Raw genomic sequence first — 20,040 nt, forward strand, 5'->3', positions numbered from 1 at the left:
CAATAAGGAAAACATTAAACAAGAATGGAGTACATGGGAGGACACCACAGAGGAAGCCATTGCTGTCCAAAAAGAATATTGCAGCACGTTTGAAGTTTGCAAAAAAGCACCTGGATGTTCCACAACACTACTGGCAAAATATACTGTGGACAGATGAAACCAAGATTGAATTGTTTGGAAGAACACACAACACTATGTGTGGAGAAAAAAAGGCACAGCACACCAACATCAAAACCTCATCCCCACTGTAAAACATGGCGGAGGGAGCATCATGGTTTGGGGCTGCTTTGCTGCCTCAAGGTCTGGACGGATTGTTGTCATTGATGGGAAAATGAATTCCAGAGTTTATCAAGACATTTTGCAGGAAAACGTACGACCATCTGTCCACCAACTGAAGCTCCGCAGAGGATGGGTGATGCAACAGGACAATGACCCAAAGCATACAAGTAATTCAACAAAACAATGGCTGCAACAGCACAGAATACGCCTTCTGGAGTGGCTCAGTCAGAGTCCTGACCTCAACCCGATTGAAATGCTGTGGCATGACCTTAAGAGAGCGATTCACACCAGACATCCCAAGAATATTGCTACACTGAAACAGTTTTGTGAAGAGGAGTGGTCCAAAATTACTCCAGATCGTTGTGCAGGTCTGATCTGCAACTACAGGAAACGTTTGGTTGAGGTTACTGCTGCCAAAGGAGGGTCAACCAGTTATTAAGTCCAAAGGTTCACATATTTTTCCCTTCCTGCACTGTAAATGTTTACATGTTATGTGCAATTAAACCATGGCAACATCTAATGTTTGTGTAGTATTATGTTCAGCAGACTGTGTTCTTCTATTGTTGTGACTTAGATGACGTTCAGAGCACATTTTATGCCCAATTCATGCAAAACTCCACGTAATCCCAAGGGGTTCACATACTTTTTCTTGCAACTGTATGTACTTATTGTCCGCTGTCCGGACAGCTCATGAATTACTTTTTGTATATAGCCTTCCAAACCACTCTCAGAATAAGTCATGATATTCATGCTGTGTATAGCCTTATAGGCCAATGGTCAATCAAGTCATGATTGTTATTATAGTGTGTATAGCCTTATAGGCCGCTGTCTTTAAAACTTTATAATTCCATGCAGTATATAGCCCTATCGGCCACTTTCTGGCATCCAGTTGCTGTAGCCCCCATCACCACACTGTGCCACGGGCCCCTGTACCGCCTTCTCATACTGCTGCCAGATCCATCCTCTGCCATGTGCATCTTTGTCGTCTGCTCACGCTGCTGGGTTCCAGTTTTAAACCTAGGCCTGTGTATGGCTTCCGAATACTGCTGCCTCCACCGCCACCCTGCGCCATGTGCCTCTGTCGTCTGCTCACGCTGCTGACGGCTTCCGCTTTTTAACCGAGGCCTGTGTTTGGCTTCCGAATACTGCTGCATCCACCGCCACCCTGCGCCATGTGTCTCTGTCGTCTGCTCACGCTGCTGACGGCTTCCGCTTTTTAACCTAGGCCTGTGTATGGCTTCTGAATACTGCTGCCTCCACCGCCACCCTGCGCCATGTGCCACTTTCAGGTCTCCTTACACTGTTGGTGGGTTCCATTTTGTGATAGGGTGCTGTATGGCCTTCCATTGCTGCTGCCTCCACCGCCACCCTGCGCCATGTGCCTCTGTCGTCTGCTCACGCTGCTGACGGCTTCCGCTTTTTAACCGAGGCCTGTGTTTGGCTTCCGAATACTGCTGCATCCACCGCCACCCTGCGCCATGTGTCTCTGTCGTCTACTCACGCTGCTGACGGCTTCCGCTTTTTAACCTAGGCCTGTGTATGGCTTCCGAATACTGCTGCCTCCACCGCCACCCTGCGCCATGTGCCACTTTCAGGTCTCCTTACACTGTTGGTGGGTTCCATTTTGTGATAGGGTGCTGTATGGCCTTCCATTGCTGCTGCCTCCACCGCCACCCTGCGCCATGTGCCTCTGTCGTCTGCTCACGCTGCTGACGGCTTCCGCTTTTTAACCTAGGCCTGTGTATGGCTTCCGAATACTGCTGCCTCCACCGCCACCCTGCGCCATGTGCCTCTGTCGTCTGCTCACGCTGCTGACGGCTTCCGCTTTTTAAACTAGTCCTGTGTATGTCTTCCGAATACTGCTGCCTCCACCGCCACCCTGCGCCATGTGCCACTTTCAGGTCTCCTTACACTGTTGGTGGGTTCCATTTTGTGATAGGGTGCTGTATGGCCTTCCATTGCTGCTGCCTCCACCGCCACCCTGCGCCATGTGCCTCTGTCGTCTGCTCACGCTGCTGACGGCTTCCGCTTTTTAACCGAGGCCTGTGTTTGGCTTCCGAATACTGCTGCATCCACCGCCACCCTGCGCCATGTGTCTCTGTCGTCTGCTCACGCTGCTGACGGCTTCCGCTTTTTAACCTAGGCCTGTGTATGGCCTTCAATTGAAGCTGCTTCTACTCCGCCACTCTGCCATTGGACTCTTGATAGTCGTCTCCCCACGCTGCTGCTGGGGGGACTTTTTAACATAGGCCTCTGTATGGCCTTCAATTTTAGCTGCTTACGCTCCGCCACTCTGCCATGGGCCCCTGTACCGCCTCCTCATGCTGCTGCCAGGCCCGTAATCTGCCATGGGCCCCCGTACTGACTCCTCATGCTGCTGCCAGGCCCGTAATCTGTCATGGGCCCCTGTACCGCCTCCTCATGCTGCTGCCAGGTCCAGAGTGTGTCATGGGTCCTTGTACGGCCTCCCATTGCTGCTGTCTCCATCGCCACACTCTGCCATGTGCCACTTTCAGGTCTCCTCACACTGCTGGTGGGTTCCATTTTGTCATAGGGTGCTGTATGGCCTCCCATTGCTGCTGCCTCCACCGCCACACTGTGGCTCCACACTCTGGTTTTGGCCCCGTGACTGCCCAAATGAGTGAAGTGTGCGGTGATTCTAAGATCGACGGCACTCATCTGCATGTCATACTGACTGACAGTATTATTTCTCTTCCCTAGCAGACTCCAAGGGCATTTAAATTAAAGGTACAGTGTTCTGCACTAATATAAAGGCTCTCTGAAGCCTAGAAACACCCTTTTTATAAGTTAAATTTGCAGCGAATATATTCGGCTCGAAGCGAATTTTTTCCGCGAATTCGGCGAATCAGCCGAACCGAATTTTTGAATAATTCGCTCATCTCTAGCCTCTGCCAATTCTGCACATTACAACACATGGTGCTGTTCTAACGGAAGCGTTTGCGTCGTGTCGCGGCAAAACGGACGCCTCTGGTCGAGTCAGGAGGCGTTGAAGCCTCCTATTCTAGTCTATGGTGCCACTCCGCAAACGCCCGGCCGGCATTTGCGGTGCGGTTGCGACGCGGTTGCGGGGCGTTTGCGGAGCAGTAACACCATTCAAACTGCATTATAGGCATTTGTGGGGTGTTTTTAACGCTTGGCAAACGCCTTGCAACCGCCGCTAAACCGCGCATGCGGCATTTGCGGAGCGTTAAAAAATGCTCCGCAAACGCCGGACCAACGGTTGCCAAACGCTATAGGGGTGTTTGGCAAGCGTTGGTAAAACAGCCAAGTGTGAGCGAGCCCTTACAGTGTATGTTGCCAGTATAAAATAATGACTTCATGACTGATTCAAATACTTAAGAGAAAATCCCTGCAACAACATAGTTTTTTCAGAGCTTTGTGGCAGTGGAGTCAGGCAACATAACGTGTCTGTAAGCAACATCTAATAACAAGGATTTATACAAACTCATTCTTTATTAAAGTTAATTAAATATCTGCCTAAAACATAGGGGATTAATAAAGTTATGGAGGATCACAGTAGGAAGTTTATAGGATATGTCATTCATGTGTCAACTGAATTAAATTCTTCTCACATATCACATTCTCCCATTAAAGCCTCACCAAAATAACCTTACGCTTAAATTAACTGTTTCTCTTCTGTGTCATCACTAGCCGAACCTGTCACATAAGAAACATAGTCAAGGGAAAAAAACGTATTGGCTTATGGTATATTACTATTATCACAAGTTGTCAATAATGATATGTTTTCTCTTTTTTTGCGGTGGTGGCATTAGCATAGGTGCAACGGATGCAGTTGCTGTTAGACCTATAAAGGTGGATGATACTTGTGCAGTGCCCCCTTTGCTATATTTATTCAAAACTCCAATTTACTACAGTAAATTGCCATCAATATCCATTTGTATTCAGTAACCCATATCAATTGATTCTTTTGGTAACAATATAAGGGCTGATGGAACAAAGAGCAAACTTTATAGATAGTACCTTAAGGTAGATATTCTTCATCGCTATACAAACCTTATCTATGGGTTTCAATCTAGGAGCCTTTCGCCAATGTTGATTGGCAGATTGTTTGTGCCTTTCGACTGCTTTCAGTTGTACTTGGTTCTGTAGCTATTCATTTCCCTCTGCATGGAATTCAGAGCCTGAATTTCTGGAGGCGAAGGTATTGACAAAGGTATACATGTGTGTGCTGTATACGATGAAGACTGGAGACTCCAGGGTGCTGGCATTCTGATGATTGTTATGGACAAACTTCGTCCAGAGCAGAAGAGAGACCCAGTTGTCCTGTATATCTGACACAAACACTCTTCCAGTCTACCCATTAGATTGTGGGTGATAGGCAGAGGAAAACTGTAAGGGAGACTTACAGGGATTTGCAGAGGCCTCTCCAGAATTGTGAGGTGAATTGGACCCAGCTATCGGAAACATGGGAAGTGGGTATACTTTGAAGATCACTCGAATAACAATGACCACCAAAGTAGCAACTGAAGGTAGCAAGGAGAGAGGTACAAAATGTGCCAATTAGTGAAGGCCCCTACCTTTTCAAGGTCCATGGAAAGTCCATCCTTAGAACACAATGTAGACTAGAAAGGGTACTTGGAGAAGTTCAGAAGGATGGTTCTGTGCCTTAGCATAAAGGTCATTATCCCAAAGGCCCTGCAGAACTGCACAGATATGTTTCCTGTGTGTAGGGAGAAAAAAATTGGTATGTCATCCAGGTAAACAACTACACAGATGTTAAGAAAGGTCATGAAAGATCTCATTCATGAAGTACTGAAAAAAATGCAGAGGCCAAAAAGTAATCACCAAATATTCATAAGGCCAGCCTTGGTGCTAAACGCTGTTTTCCATTCATCACCTTCTTTAATGCAAATGAGAATATAGGTCCTGTGCAGACCTAGCTGGGATCCCCAGAGTTGGTCAAATACCTCTGTAGTGAGTGCTAAAGGGTAGCAGTTCTTCATGGCAATGGCATTCAGGCCCTGATAGGCTATACAAGTTTGAAGAGAGCCATCCTTTTCTCAAAAAAGAATCCTGCCTCAGGAGGAGGATGCACAGATGAACCCCTTTTGAAGATTTAACGCTATGTTTTCCGACATTTCCTTGGCTTAAGGGATACCCCTGACCTCATTGTATGCTGGCATCCAGAATGAAGTCAATAGTACAATCATAGGGTCTGTGGGGTGGTAGCTGGTCTGCCTTGTGTTTGCAGAAGACAATTAAGAAGTAGGTGCTATGTTCTAAGACTCATAAGCAATTAGGAGTAAAGGGTTCACTGGGTTTACCTCGATGAGTCACCTAGAGTGGCAAGTCCTCAACACTCATTGGACTAGGGCGGGTGTCGGCAACCCGCGGCTCCAGAGCCGCATGCGGCTCTTTTTCACCTTGGCTGCGGCTCCGGAGCACACTGCCCACCAGGTGACAGGCAATAGGGCAGCAATGGGCAAACTATGGCCCGGCGGACCTTTTAATACGGCCCGCGGAGCTAGGCTCCCGCTAGGCTCCTCTCACAGTCCGCCCTGAAGACCGGTGTAGCATGAAAATCTGTCTCCTATGAGGATCTGTCCCCCTCGACGTATCTGCGCATGTGCCGGAGATCGCCGATCGGCTGCTAATGCCTGAAACTGGCACATGCGCAGATACGTTGAGGGGGACAGATCCTCATAGGAGACAGATTTTCATGCTACACCGGAACGGCGCGGGAACACGGCGAGAGGAACGCGAGGAGCAAAGGTAAGTGAATTGACACAGGGGGGACTTGGGGACTTAATATGGGGGATGAATTACTATAGGGGGGATGAATTACTATAGGGGGGATGAATTGCTATGGGGGATGAATTACTATGGGGGATGCATTACTATATGGGGGATGAATTACTATATGGGGGATGAATTACTATGGGGGATTAATTACTATATGGGAGATTAATTACTATGGGGGATGAATTACTATATGGGGGATGAATTACTATGGGGGATGAATTACTATATGGGGGATGAATTACTATGGGGGATGAATTACTATATGGGGGATGTATTTTCAGTTTTAAAAATGTGGCTCTCAAAATAAATTTCAATCGTGGTTTTGGCGAGATTTGGCTCAGTTGAAAAAAAAGGTTGCTCACCACTTGCCTAAGGCTATGATTGTGATTATGACGATACACTGTGGCCCTGATTAACCCTTTGCTTACTGGGCCCTTAAACCCCCTTCATGACCAGAGCGCTTTTTGCAATATATGCAGTGTCGGATTTGTTTTAAATGTTGCAATGGTTTTGCGGCTCCCAGTCTTTTTTTCCCTCTCGGAAACGGGTCCAAGTGGCTCTTTATGTCTTAAAGGTTGCAGACCCCTGGACTAGGGAAATTCCTGACCGCTGAGGGCGATGTTTAACCACTTCAATACCGGGCACTTTTACCCCCTTCCTGCCTAGGCCAATTTTCAGCTTTCAGTGTTGTTGCACTTTGAATGACAATTGAGCGGTCATGCAACACTGTACCCATAAAAAAAAAAATATGATAATTTTTTTCACACAAATAGAGCTTTCTTTTTGTGGTATTTAATCACCACTGAGTTTTTTATTTTTTGCTAAACAACAAAAAAAACAACTAATTTTTCTTCGTTTTTGTTATAAAATTTTACAAATAACATTTCTTCATAAATTTAGGTCAAAATGTATTCTGTCACATGTCTTTGGTGAAAATATCCCAAATTAGTGTATATTATTTAGTCTGTAGGAAAGTTATAGAGTCCACAAACCATGGTATATATATCTGACAATCGATCAATCAATATACTGACAGCCAATCTCATTTCTTGAGGCGCAAAAATGCCAGTATAGTACAAATACCCCCCAAATTACCTATTTTTGGAAAATAGACAGTCCAAGGTATTTAGTAAGAGACATGGTGAGTTTTTTGGAGGTGGTTATTTTTTGTTACAATTTTTTGGAAAATTTAGAAATTGAAAAAAATAAAAAAAATCACAATTTGTTTTTTAACATATTGTCACCAGTCCAGATCAGGGACACTTGACTGGTGACAGTATGTAAAAAAAAAAAATAATAATAATAATTACTTTTTGTTTTCAAAATTCTCTATTACATAATTTTTTCTTTTTTTACTATTTTTTTCTTCAAAACACTGTGACCAAAGCAATACAGTGTTACCATAGTAACATTGAACTACTCTGAGCAAGTGATCAGGATTTGTTTTTACACATTATGATTGCTAATATCAATGTATTTGCAATCATTGTTACAGAATGAAACTGATTCATTCAGTCTTTTGTTGTGATTAGCTGTGATTGAGGAAAGCTCATCACATGATATAGATGGTCTGTGATTGGCCCTGTTTGTACCATGTGACTGGTTTGAGCAATCACACCTAGCAACACAATTGTATACAATGATTTGAATTACTTTATATTGTAAAGCGCTGAGCAAACTGTTGGCGCTATATAAATCCTGTATAATAATAATGACAGGAAGCCATCCATTGTATACAATTGACATGTGATCTGCTGTGATTGGTCACAGCGGTCACATGACACTGGCAATGGTCCGATGTAGTGATACATCTACACAGCCAGTGACAGATTGCGCTGCTGCGTGAGCTGCTGCTTTTGACAGAACATCATATGACGCCCAGTCACAACGAGGAGTGTCCTGCCAGGCCATCAATCTGCTATAGGCCTGGCAGGAAGGTGTTAAAAAAGTTTTATTTTTTGGCTGCAGTAAATAGAGACCTTGAGAGCTGGTTCTTTCCCCTAAAAAAAGCACAGGCAGCCCAATTGTATAGAATGCTCTAGGGGATGCAGAGGGGTGACCTTAGGTGGTTTGAAGGGACACTGGAAATTTGGAACCAAACAAGCCATGTAGGCTTTGCACTGCTGGGCACACACTTGGAAGTGATTGTCAATCTGGATACCCAGAGAGACAAGATTATCCACATTGGTAGGAATTTCTTAGTCTGCCAGTTCATCCTTAATGCATTCTGCTAGGCCTTGCCAGTAGGTAGCTGTGAGAGCTTCATTGTTCCAGGAGAGCTCTGCCACAAGTGTGAAATTGAATGGCAGACTGCCCCACTGTAAGGGGACCTTAACGGAGCCGAAAGAGGCACTTGTTGTGGAGGAGGCTCAAGCAGCTTCATTGAAAACTTTCCTGAAGGAAGTTAAGAATGCTATTATGCTGTTAGCAACTGGATCAAATCTTTCTTATAATGGAGCAGCCAAAGCATCCCCAGAGAGCAGGGACACAGCATAAGCCACCTTAGTATGGTCAGAATGGAAATGCTGTGGCTGTAGTTCAGAGTGGATGTTGCATTGGTTCACAATTTCGTGACAGGCCTTCTGATACCCACAAAAGCATGGAGGTGACACGCCATCTGAACTTGGGTGGTCTCATAGGCAGAAAGTCTTTAGAAGCGATTGGTGTTTGGATCCGCAGGTTGATGTGAAGACTTAAGCATGTTGGTCTGAGAAAACTGTAAATACTTGGGAATCTGCTTCCACTAGGGGGCAACAGAGCAGATAGTGGCAACAGCTACAGAGATGACACAGAGGGGGATATTTACTAAAACTGGAGCACAGAAGATCTGGTGCAGTATGTTCAATTAAGCTTTGGCAATAAAATCTGAAAGCTGATTGGTTACTATGCACAGCTGCACCAGATTCTGTGTGCACCACTTTTAGTAAATCTCCCTCATAGAGTTCGGCATGCATGCTCACTTAGCAATAGTGAGAGTCCTGAAAAGGACCGAGGTGCAGAATCTAAGGTACAACCTGGTCTTCAGTAGAGCTCCTAGAAGTGGAGATGTTACGGTGCAGGTGACACCGATGTTGTGGTTCTTCAACTCACCCAAGCTGGCCACAGCTATGCAGGTGAAACTCCCTTGCAGCACTGGAGAACAGGATTCACAGGGCAGGAAGCGGGCTGGGACACACTTGGAACACACTAGAAAATGTAAAAGATAACTGGAAGCACAGGAAAACACTTTAAAAGAACACTGGGAGTCCTGCTGCTAGTGTGTAGATGTGTTGCATAAACAGCCCATGCCCACTCTGCGATCAGCTAGAGCCTACGGCTACACACAGAGGGAAAATCCTGGTACTTAAGCATGGAACAGGTAAGTGAGTCAACAATCAATCAGAATTCACTTTAGTGCTCTTTCTTGATTTTTTTGCAGGATATTCAGTCAGTTTTGTTTATTGTATGGTGCTAGCATTTACAGGGAAAAGTCATGACAAATATAATTTTCTTCTCTGGCAATCCTATTCCCCACTCAATGTACTTTACTATTTATACTGTTCTATTCAGCCAACATTCTTGGTGTCATTCTTAGTAGCATTTCCTGTGGCGTTTACCTGTGGCATCATAGCCATTCTGCCAGTTCCAGTGTTGCAACAGCTCAAAGTGTGTATGGGAGGTGCAGTCCCTGTAGTAACTTTAGCAAGTCTTGTTCTGATTGGCTGCAGAATTCCTGCCTGTGACATTTTTGCAGAGAATAAACTCCCAGTATCAAGTAACTATATCAAGTTATAAACTTTTGATATAGGAAGCAAATCAAAAGAATCAATTATAAAAATAAAATATAGTATTACAGCGCAAAAATCAAACAGACAATGGTGATGAAAAAATTAAAAATTAGTAGTGATGAAGCAATAAAAAGTTCACTGTCCCAAATAAATGGTGATTAAGTGCTCCAATAAAAAACAGTGCCAAAACGAAATGTGTTCTTTAAATGATATCCCCACACCATCCGTGATCACCTTCCAGTACAATCCACATTCACCAGAGTCAATGGACTTAGCTTGTAGGGTTTAAGAGTCAAACAAGCTTTTATTGGTGAAGTGTGTTCCCAGGAATAAACCAGATTCAGAGTAGAAAATGCTTGCTTTATAATCTCCAAGGACCATCACATGGACAGATGAGATGCAAAAAACAAGGGGGACACTAATAGTGTAATACTCTTTTATTCGGTTAAAACAAAAGTATTATTGCACTATTATTATTAGACCGGCAACACTTTGTAGTTCCCACATCAATAGGAAATAGACTGGCAACTGTGTGATTCCCAAATCAATAGGTGATAGACCGGCAACAATGGCTCCGGAGCTCCACTGATGCATGCATTCCACTCACCGGACGTGACGTCACAAAGCCCTCGCCAGAACCAGAATTATGTCGACGCGTTTCTCCCCTCCGCCAGGGCGTTCTCACAGACAACCATCTCCGGTTCCTGCTCACAAGATCTACCCAACCACTAATCTTCCCACCTTTGTGACTCGCTTCTCATTAACTATAACGGCTTCACAACCTCCCACCCTCACGACTCCCTTCCTATTTGAGCATACCGGCTTCAAATCCTAAATTAAACATCACTTCCTGACACTCTCACTATGGCCAATATACAAAAAAATATATACAAAGAGTATATACTTTTAAAATACATAAATGAATATAAAAACTACCAATTAATACATGAATTAATATAAAAAAATGAATCAATCATAAAACTAAATTAAAATTAACAAATTAAATTAATATATATTACCAAGAAATAAGAATAAACCCCCCCCCCCTACTATTTTATTGCTAAAATTATGTATACTCCAACAAAGATATAATGAATAAAATCAGACCTTAAACATAATTCAGGTACACATAATAATTTGATTACCAATTTGACAAAAAACTATTTAAGTCTATATCTACATTTAACCCCTTACGGGCTAAAGTATCCAATCTGAGGATCCATTTTATTTTATTCTGCGAGATTGCCTTCCTTAACCGCTTGCCTACAGGGCACTTATACCCCCTTCCTGCCCAGGCCAATTTCCAGCTTTCAGCGCTGTCACACTTTGAATGACAAATGCGCGGTCATGCAACACTGTACCCATATGAAATTTTTATAATTTTTTCGTGACAGATAGAGCTTTTTTTTGGTGGCATTTAATCACCCCTGGGTTTTTTATTTTTTCTTAAACAAACCAAAAACCGCTGAAAATTTTGAAAAAAAAAGTTTTTTCTTAGTTTTTGTTATAAAATTTAGTAAATAAGTGATTTTTCTCCTTCACTGATGTGCGCTAATGAGGCTGCAGTGATGGGCACTGATAGGCTGCACTGATGGACACTGATAGGTGGCACTGATGGGCACTGATGAGGAGGCACTGGTAGGTGGCACTGATGGGCATTGACAGGCATCACTGATGGACACTAAAAGGCAGCACTGCTATATGGCACTGATAGGCGGCACTGAAAGGTGGCAATGACTGGCACTGATAGGTGGCACTGACTGGCACTGATAGGCGGCACTGACGGGCACTGATAGGCGGCACTGATGCACACTGATAGGCAGCACTGACTGGTACTGATAGGTGGCACTGATTGGCAGCACTGATAGGTGGCACTGATTGGCATTGATAGGTGGCACTGACTGGCACTGATAGGTGACATTGATGTGCACTGGTAGGCACTGATATGTGGCATTGATGTGGCACTGATGGGCACTGGCACGTGGCACTGTTCAGCACTGAAAGCTGGCGCTGATGGACACTGACAGGTGGCACTTCTGGGGCCACACTGATCATCAGTGCCCTGATGATCAGTGTACATGTCCCCTCCGCGGAATGACGATTACTGGCTCTCCTCTCCTCTCGAGCTGTCAGCGTGACAGCTCGAGAGGAGAGAAATGCCGATAACCAGCATTTCCCTGTTTACATGTGATCAGCTGTGATTGGACACAGCTGATCACATGACCGAGCCGACATCTTTGGCTCCTTCCGTAGATCGGTGATCCGCTGTGTCCGAGGGACACAGCGCACCGCCAATCGCCGTGCTGCGCGCTCCCTGAGTTGCGCATGCGCAGTGAGAATGGGAGGATGTCATATGAAGTCCTCCCAGAACGAGAGAACCACCTTGCGCCCGTCATTGGAATATATGGCAGGCCGGAGGTGGTTAAATCCCCACCACGCCAGTGAGGTTCAATCCTGTCTATCCCACAAAATTTCAACAAAGATGGATCCCTATTGTGGAATTTCCTACAGTGATAAGAAAGGCTATGGTGTTTAAAACCTTTTTTTGATGTTCCATGTATGTTCACTAAGCCGTGCAGCAAGCTTTCTAGTAGTTATCCCTACATACTAAAATTGGCAGGGATATTCTAGAAGGTAGGTGACGTGAGTACTTGCACATGAAACACATTTTTTTATTTTAAAAGTTTCACCTTCGGTATAGGACTGAAAATTCGTTTTTGTTTTTTTTTTAATTATTATTATTCCTCAATGTGCTACACGTAGACACCTCCCACATTTAACGAAACCCACTTGATCTAAAAAAGTAGCCTTTTTACATGGAGGATCAGGGACATTTCACAGGTTTATTCCTAAGAGTGGGTGGTTATTTATAGATGAACCTGGGTTTTTTGGGCAAAATCCTTCCCAGTATATAATTCTGCAATAGAATCGGCCAATGATTTCTAAATATATTTTCAACTAGCCTATATTGTTTAGAAAATCCTGTAATAAAGGCCAACCCATAATCATCTCCTTTCTTCTTTTTCTTTTTTAACAGTTCCTCCCTATCTATATCTTTTACCTGGTCTCTTGTTTTCCTAAGATTTATGATTGATTCATTTTTTTATATTAATTCATGAATTAATTGGTCATTTTTATATTCATTTATGTATTTTGTAAGTATATACTCTTTGTATATATGTTTTGTATATTGGCCATAGTGAGAGTGTCAGGAAGTTATGTTTAATTTAGGATTTGAAGCCAGTATAGGAAGTGAGTCGTGAGGGTGGGAGGCTGTGAAGCCGATATCGTTAATGAGAAGTGAGTCACAAAGGTGGGAGGAGTAGTGGTTGGGTATATCTTGTGAGCAGGAACTGGAGATGGTTGTCTATGAGAACGCTCTGGAGGAGGGGCGAAACGCCTCAACGTAATTTCTGGTTCCGGCGAGGGCTTTGTGACGTCACATCCGGTGAGTGGATTGCATGCCATCAGCGGAGCTCCGGAGCTATTGTTGCTGGTCTATCACCTATTGATGTGGGATCACACAGTTGCCGGTCTATTATCTATTGATGTGGGAATCACACAGTTGCCGGTCTATTTCCTATTTATGTGGGAACTACCAGTCTAATACTTATTGATGTGGGAATCACAAAGTTTTATACCATTTAAAGCCCTTATTGTCTTATGACATGCGAGTGCAATAATACTTTGGTTTTAATTGAATAAAAGAGTATTACACTATTAGTGTCCCCCTTGTTTTTTGCATCTCATCTGTCCATTTGATGGTTGTTGAAGATTAAGCAAGCATTTCTGCTCTGAATCTGGTTTATTCCTGGGAACACACTTCACCAATAAAAGCTTGTTTGACTCTTAAGCCTTACAAGTCCATAAAAGTCCATCAAATCTGGTGAGTGTGGATTGTACCAGTAGGTGATCACGGATGGTGTGGGGATATCATTTAAAGAACACATTTCTTTTTGGCGCCATTTTTTATTGGAGCACTTAATCACCATTTATTTGGGACAGTGAATGTTTTATTGCTTTATCACTATTGGTTTTTAATTTTTTCATCACCATTGTCTGTTTGATTTTTGCGCTGTAAAAGAATCACTTGACCAGATTTTAGAAGACGATTTTATGGCACTTTCCTCAGTTTAAAACAAAAATAGTGCACAGTGCTGATATAAATGGGAGTAAATAATACTGGCAATAAACACTGGTAATGATGAAGAATTTTACTTGTCTACAGTATACTGTTTTGTACCTTTATGCACAATTACTCAACATTATTCAAGTTCTTTACACACAGTTTTTTTTAGTAGATTATCTTGAAGCTTTATCCTCCTGTAGTCGTGAATGTGTCTGATTGCCTATAGATAGGTACTTTCAGATTATTTCCAAGTCTTTTAGGTTGATTTACTAAAACTGGAGAAAAAAGTGGTGCAGTTCTTCATAGAAACCAATTAGCTTTCAGGTTTTATTGACTAAACTTAACTGAACAAGCTAAAGTTAGAATGTGATTGGCTACCATGCACAGCTGCAACAGATTTAGCACTCTCTGGTTTTAGTAAATCAACCACAGTGTCTTCCCACCTTCACAGAGCAGATTTGTCTAAATATGTCTATAACTTGACCTAAATGTTGAATTCTTTCACTACTCTCCACACCTGCTGTTTACAAAGCTCAAGAGAAGCATTTTAAAATAAATTAGGAATACTGACTAATTTAAAACATGTTAGGACTTTATCCTTTCAGAATGTTACCACTATGTGTGGTAAATGATGAATTCTCCTTCCTTTCAGTAGGGTATGAATTTTAGAAAAAGGCAGTCATAATAAAATATTCAGATTTCAAGCTGAAAAGGATTGATTAAAAATGTTCCCTTCTCTTTCCTATCAATTTGAAGGTACCTTGGAGCACAAAGAGAGGCCACAATTCCCTGTAAGGTACTTTACACAAGCTGACATAAATCAAGGAAATATTATTTACCGACCACCAAGAGCAGCACCACACATGAGAGAGATTATGGACTTTTCTTTCACAGGTAAAATTACCTTTCTGTTAACCTATGAGGCATGTGAGTACTATTAAGCATAATACAGCAGATTGTGATGACTTCTGGATCCAGAACAGTAAATCCAGCAAGCTCCTATCAGGCATCACAAAGTTCAGAGTCTATGCCAAACTAGTAGTAGAATTAACCTTTTTCAGCACAATCTACAGTCAAAAAAATTGGAGTATTGGTAATAAAAAAAGAAAGTTTGTTTCCTGGCATTTAATGGTTTGTAATATGTTGTAACTGAAGGGAAAACAGCTCATTTTTTATCATTGCTTACTGAAGTTACTGAGATGATCAGACAACACTGGAAAGAGTTGCTCACATAGCTCCATACCTCCTTAAGCTGGCCGTGCATTATACAAATTTTTCATTCAATTTCCTTAGATTTACCTTCAACGATTTAGTGCAAGGGCCTGCCTGATTACATTCAAATTGAAAGTGTTTAGGTTTGACCTCATATTATATGGTTTTGGTAAACCTAAAGGAAAATTGTACAAGAAAATTGTATAACGTATGGCCAGCCTTAGTTACAACACTACAATTTAAAGCGTTAGTTCACAGAAAAAATGTAAAGGTGTACTAACACCAGACACCCTCTCCCCTCCAGGTCCCTGCTGTACTTGCCTACAAGGATTTGAAATACCTGCTGTTCTCCCTTTTTCTCGTGCCACAGCACCAGGGATGGGCCGGATTGATTAATTGTGACAGCGCTAGCCAGTCAGAATCAATCTGGTGCACCCGCTGCATGGAGAAGATGAAGAAGGGCAGGGATTTCACAGTCTCTGGAACACTGGACCAGCTATGGAGATGCTGACAGCCTGGAGGCAAGTACAGCAGGGACCAGGGGGAGAGTTGTCCAGTGTCCATGTTTTTTCTGTAAAGGTGAACTACTTCTTAGCGAGTTGCCATTTCAAAGCCTAAATCGTTGCCGGTGTAGACTTTAAAGAAGCAAATCACTGAAAAGAGGTTATCAGTAGTTGGAATTTTAAATTGGAATTTGAATATAGACTGTGTCTACTGTGAGTTCTTAAAAGGTAGGCTGATATAAGCTGAAAGATTGTGTTTGTAAGTAAATAGACTCCACCCATTATTATAGTTTACGCCTCATTTCTTTATTTATTTCTACTATGTTTTCTTTTTGCATGATTGTATTGCATACTATAGCTTTTTTCACTTCTGTTGCCACTCTAAATCTAATGTCTGTATTTTGTATATTGTAGGACTCCCAGAGACTGTCAATTTCTTCTTCACAGGTAATTCAAACAGTGCAATATTATTAAAGTTAAGGGTTCTTTTACATTGGAATCCTCAGTTCAATCATGTTTTTTTGCTTACTAAAAACGGATGAATACTTACACATCTGCTTTTTACATGTCTTTTGTTTTTTTGGGGTTTTTTTTGTCATAGTTGAATAAAAGTATAAAAATAAATGTTTTTGCATAAAAAAAAATACAAAAACAGAATGGAAGTAAACGACGACATCAGTTTACATGTGTTTATGTCCCCAAAAAATTAGGCAGACCTTTTCCATTTGTTTTCTGCGGACATTAACGGACTGCCTGACTCAGATGTAAGCCATGCCCATTTACATCTGCCTGTCCATTTGCATCTGCCTCTCCGTTTACATCTGCCTCCACATACACATACATTATGGTATAGTCTAGATCTGTCTGAAAAATTGACAGACAGAACCAGACTGAATTCACATCTGTAAAGGGCCTTAAAGCTTAATTTAAAAAGCTTTAGCACAATGATAAGGCTCTTTGTTTTAGCCATGTGCCGGATATTGCAAACCTTAATTTACTCCGCAGATGTTTTACCCATGTAAATTGTGTCTATAGTGTTTAAAAAAATCATAGTTATTAGCAAGGAAACTGTTGACATAAACTTCCACAATAGGAAATGAAAGGGAACCTTGGAGGATAGATGTATTAAAACTGCAATTGTAGATTTGGCTTTTAAGTGTATAGCTACAGGACCTCTTGATCCTTTTAAATTAAATATTACTTGTGAGCCACTTGTTATAGTTATATGAGGTTCTCTGACATCAAACACATCCTCTGACCATGTGTGTATACAGTACAAAAATATATTGAGTGAATGTCGCGCCCCTAATCTTTTAGTGATAACTGAATAGTAATAGTCCCAAACACATAATGTGATCAAAAAAACAAAATGTGATCAAAAAAACATATATCGTGAATACAGAAAAAAAAAGTCTCTGGTGATGAAAAACTTGACAAATCCCAATAATGTGATTCAAGATAAATAATTGCAATTTCCAGTGATTCCTTATTGTGATTAGGTTATGCGCTCACCTCCTTTTCAGCTTATAAAAGGCTCACTGCGCTTTTTGTTCACACATGGAACTTTGAATCCTGTGTTGCACCGTATGAAGAGTGGTGGGTATCTCTCAATTGTTTCCCAGTACTCCTTTCCTCATTTGCCACTATCCCCGCAGGGATTTCTCACTCCTTCTGCTACTCTTTACCTCCTCCTTAGATGTTCCTCAGTAGGAAAGAAATATAAAGATAGTGCCTTATCCTTTTAAGGTTTCAAATGCTTTATTTTGTGCCCAAATGCACTCACATTAAGTCAAGTATAAAATCGCTTTTGTTAAAAACAATATAGATCACTGTGTGCGCCGCACAGAGTGTAAACTCGCCGTCCACGGGTGCTGAGTGACGTCGTAGCCCCTCCCCTACGCGGTACACCGCAGGTCACACGGCTTTATCGGGGTTGTGATTGACAACCTCCTGATGAAGCCGCGTGACCTGCGGCGTAACGCGTACAGTGCAACACAGGATTCAAAGTTCCATGTGTGAACAAAAAGCGCAGTAAGCCTTTTATAAGCTAAAAAAGGAGGTGAGCGCATAACCTAATCACAATAAGGAATCACTGGAAATTGCAATTATTTATCTTGAATCACATTATTGGGATTTGTCACTTTTTTCATCACCAGAGACTTTTTTTTTCCTGTATTTATGATATATGTTTTTTTGATCACATTTTGTTTTTTTGATCACATTCAGTTATCACTAAAAGATATTATGTTCTATTTTTTCAATTTTATTAAATTGCTTTAGTGATAAATTGTGTTTGTTCATATTTGCAATAACTTTACAATAATATTAATTAGGGGCGCAACATTCACTCAAAATATAATTTTGTACGTTTTGATCCTTATTTTACCACCTAGCAATTTATTGGCCTAAAACAGGTGCTAACACAGCAATGGGCAAACTACGGCCCGCGGGCCGTATACGGCCCGGCGGACCTTTTAATCCGGCCCGCGGAGCTAGGCTCCCGCAAGGCCAGTGGTCGGCAAGCCGCGGCTCTTTACAATAGATGCGGCTCTCCTGTGTGCCGGGCGCCCGCTCCCCTCCCTCCTCTCGGGCGGGCGGGCGGGCGACCTCCTCTCCTCCTCTCCCCTCCCCTCCTCTCGGATGGCCGCCCCCCCTCTAGGATGGCCGCCCCCTCCCTCCTCTCGGGCGTCAGGACTCTGCAGCTGTCAGGATGTAGGCGGGGCAGCCAGGATGTAGGCGGGGCAGCGTGACGAACTCTTCTCTCACAGTCCTCCCTGAAGACCAGAACGGCGCGGGAATACGAGAGGAACGCGCGGAGGAGCAAAGGTAAGTGAATTGACACAGGGGGGACTTACTATATGGGGGACTTACTATATGGGGAATGAATTACTATATGGGGGACTTACTATATGGGGAATGAATTACTATATGGGGGACTTACTATATGGGGAATGAATTACTATATGGAGGACTTACTATATGGGGAATGAATTACTATAGGGGGGACTTACTATATGGGGAATGAATTACTATATGGGGGACTTACTATATGGGGGATGAATTACTATATGGGGGTCTTACTATATGGGGAATGAATTACTATATGGGGGACTTACTATATGGGGAATGAATTACTATATGGAGGACTTACTATATGGGGGACTTACTATATGGGGAATGAATTACTATATGGGGGACTTACTATATGGGGAATGAATTACTATATGGGGGACTTACTATATGGGGAATGAATTACTATATGGGGGACTTACTTTATGGGGAATGAATTACTATATGGGGGACTTACTTTATGGGGAATGAATTACTATATGGGGGACTTACTATATGGGGAATGAATTACTATATGGGGGACTTTATGGGGAATGAATTACTATATGGGGGACTTACTATATGGGGAATGAATTACTATATGGGGGACTTACTATATGGGGAATGAATTACTATATGGGGGACTTACTATATGGGGAATGAATTACTATATGGGGGACTTACTATATGGGGGACTTACTATATGGGGGATGAATTACTATATGGGGGATGAATTAATATGGGGGATGAATTACTATGTGGGGGATGAATTACTATGTGGGGGATGAATTACTATGGGGGATGAATTACTATATGGGGGATGAATTACTATGTGGGGGATGAATTACTATGGGGGATGAATTACTATATGGGGGATGAATTACTATATGGGGGATGAATTGCTATATGGGGGACGAATTGCTATATGGGGGACGAATTGCTATATGGGGGACGAATTACTATATGGGGGATGAATTACTATGGGGGATGAATTACTATATGGGGGATTATTTACTATGCTTACTATGGGGGAATATTACTATACTTACTATGGATGACACATACACATCATTCATCTACTCTTGGTCCGGCCCCCGGGTCCAATATATGAACCCATTGCGGCCCTCAAGTCAAAAAGTTTGCCCACCCCTGTGCTAACACCTTTCTGACTTCATGTAAGTTCCAGGTCATTTACCCACTAGTCAATAAAGTCAGGATAATGATGACAACTCTGAAACTTGGATCTTTACAAACCAGGTTATGGTAGCTACCAAATTGCTATCCTCACAATTTCTCTTTCAATCCAAAATGTACAGAAATACATTACCTGGCCTGTGCTGTATCTAGAGATAGATTGATACATGGGTACCCTCTCCCCTTACACATCTACTGCATTTATATTCAATAATACTACAATTGCGTCAAATCAATGATATTTCTTTTACTTTTTTACTCTCTCACTTAACTTTTATGCCATTCGCAAAGTCCAGAGAAAAAAAACATGCTTACAAATATAGGACCATAGTTATAAATGCAT

The 20,040-nt window shown here is 42.4% G+C and overlaps 1 protein-coding gene across 1 annotated transcript in view; it reads left to right on the top strand.

The window, feature by feature from the left end:
- FRAS1 (Fraser extracellular matrix complex subunit 1) overlaps window positions 1-20,040 on the top strand; it is a 680,896-nt gene that overhangs the window by 502,187 nt on the left and 158,669 nt on the right. The window contains exons 34-35 of the mRNA XM_089676214.1: window positions 14,716-14,853; window positions 16,089-16,121. Coding sequence (XP_089532340.1) covers window positions 14,716-14,853; window positions 16,089-16,121 — 171 coding nt within the window. The remainder of the gene's footprint in view (window positions 1-14,715; window positions 14,854-16,088; window positions 16,122-20,040) is intronic.

Source organism: Staurois parvus, unplaced genomic scaffold (assembly GCF_062004578.1).
Source record: "Staurois parvus isolate SC_StPar_1 unplaced genomic scaffold, SC_StPar_1.0 ptg000013l, whole genome shotgun sequence".
NCBI classification, from domain to species: Eukaryota; Metazoa; Chordata; class Amphibia; order Anura; family Ranidae; genus Staurois; species Staurois parvus.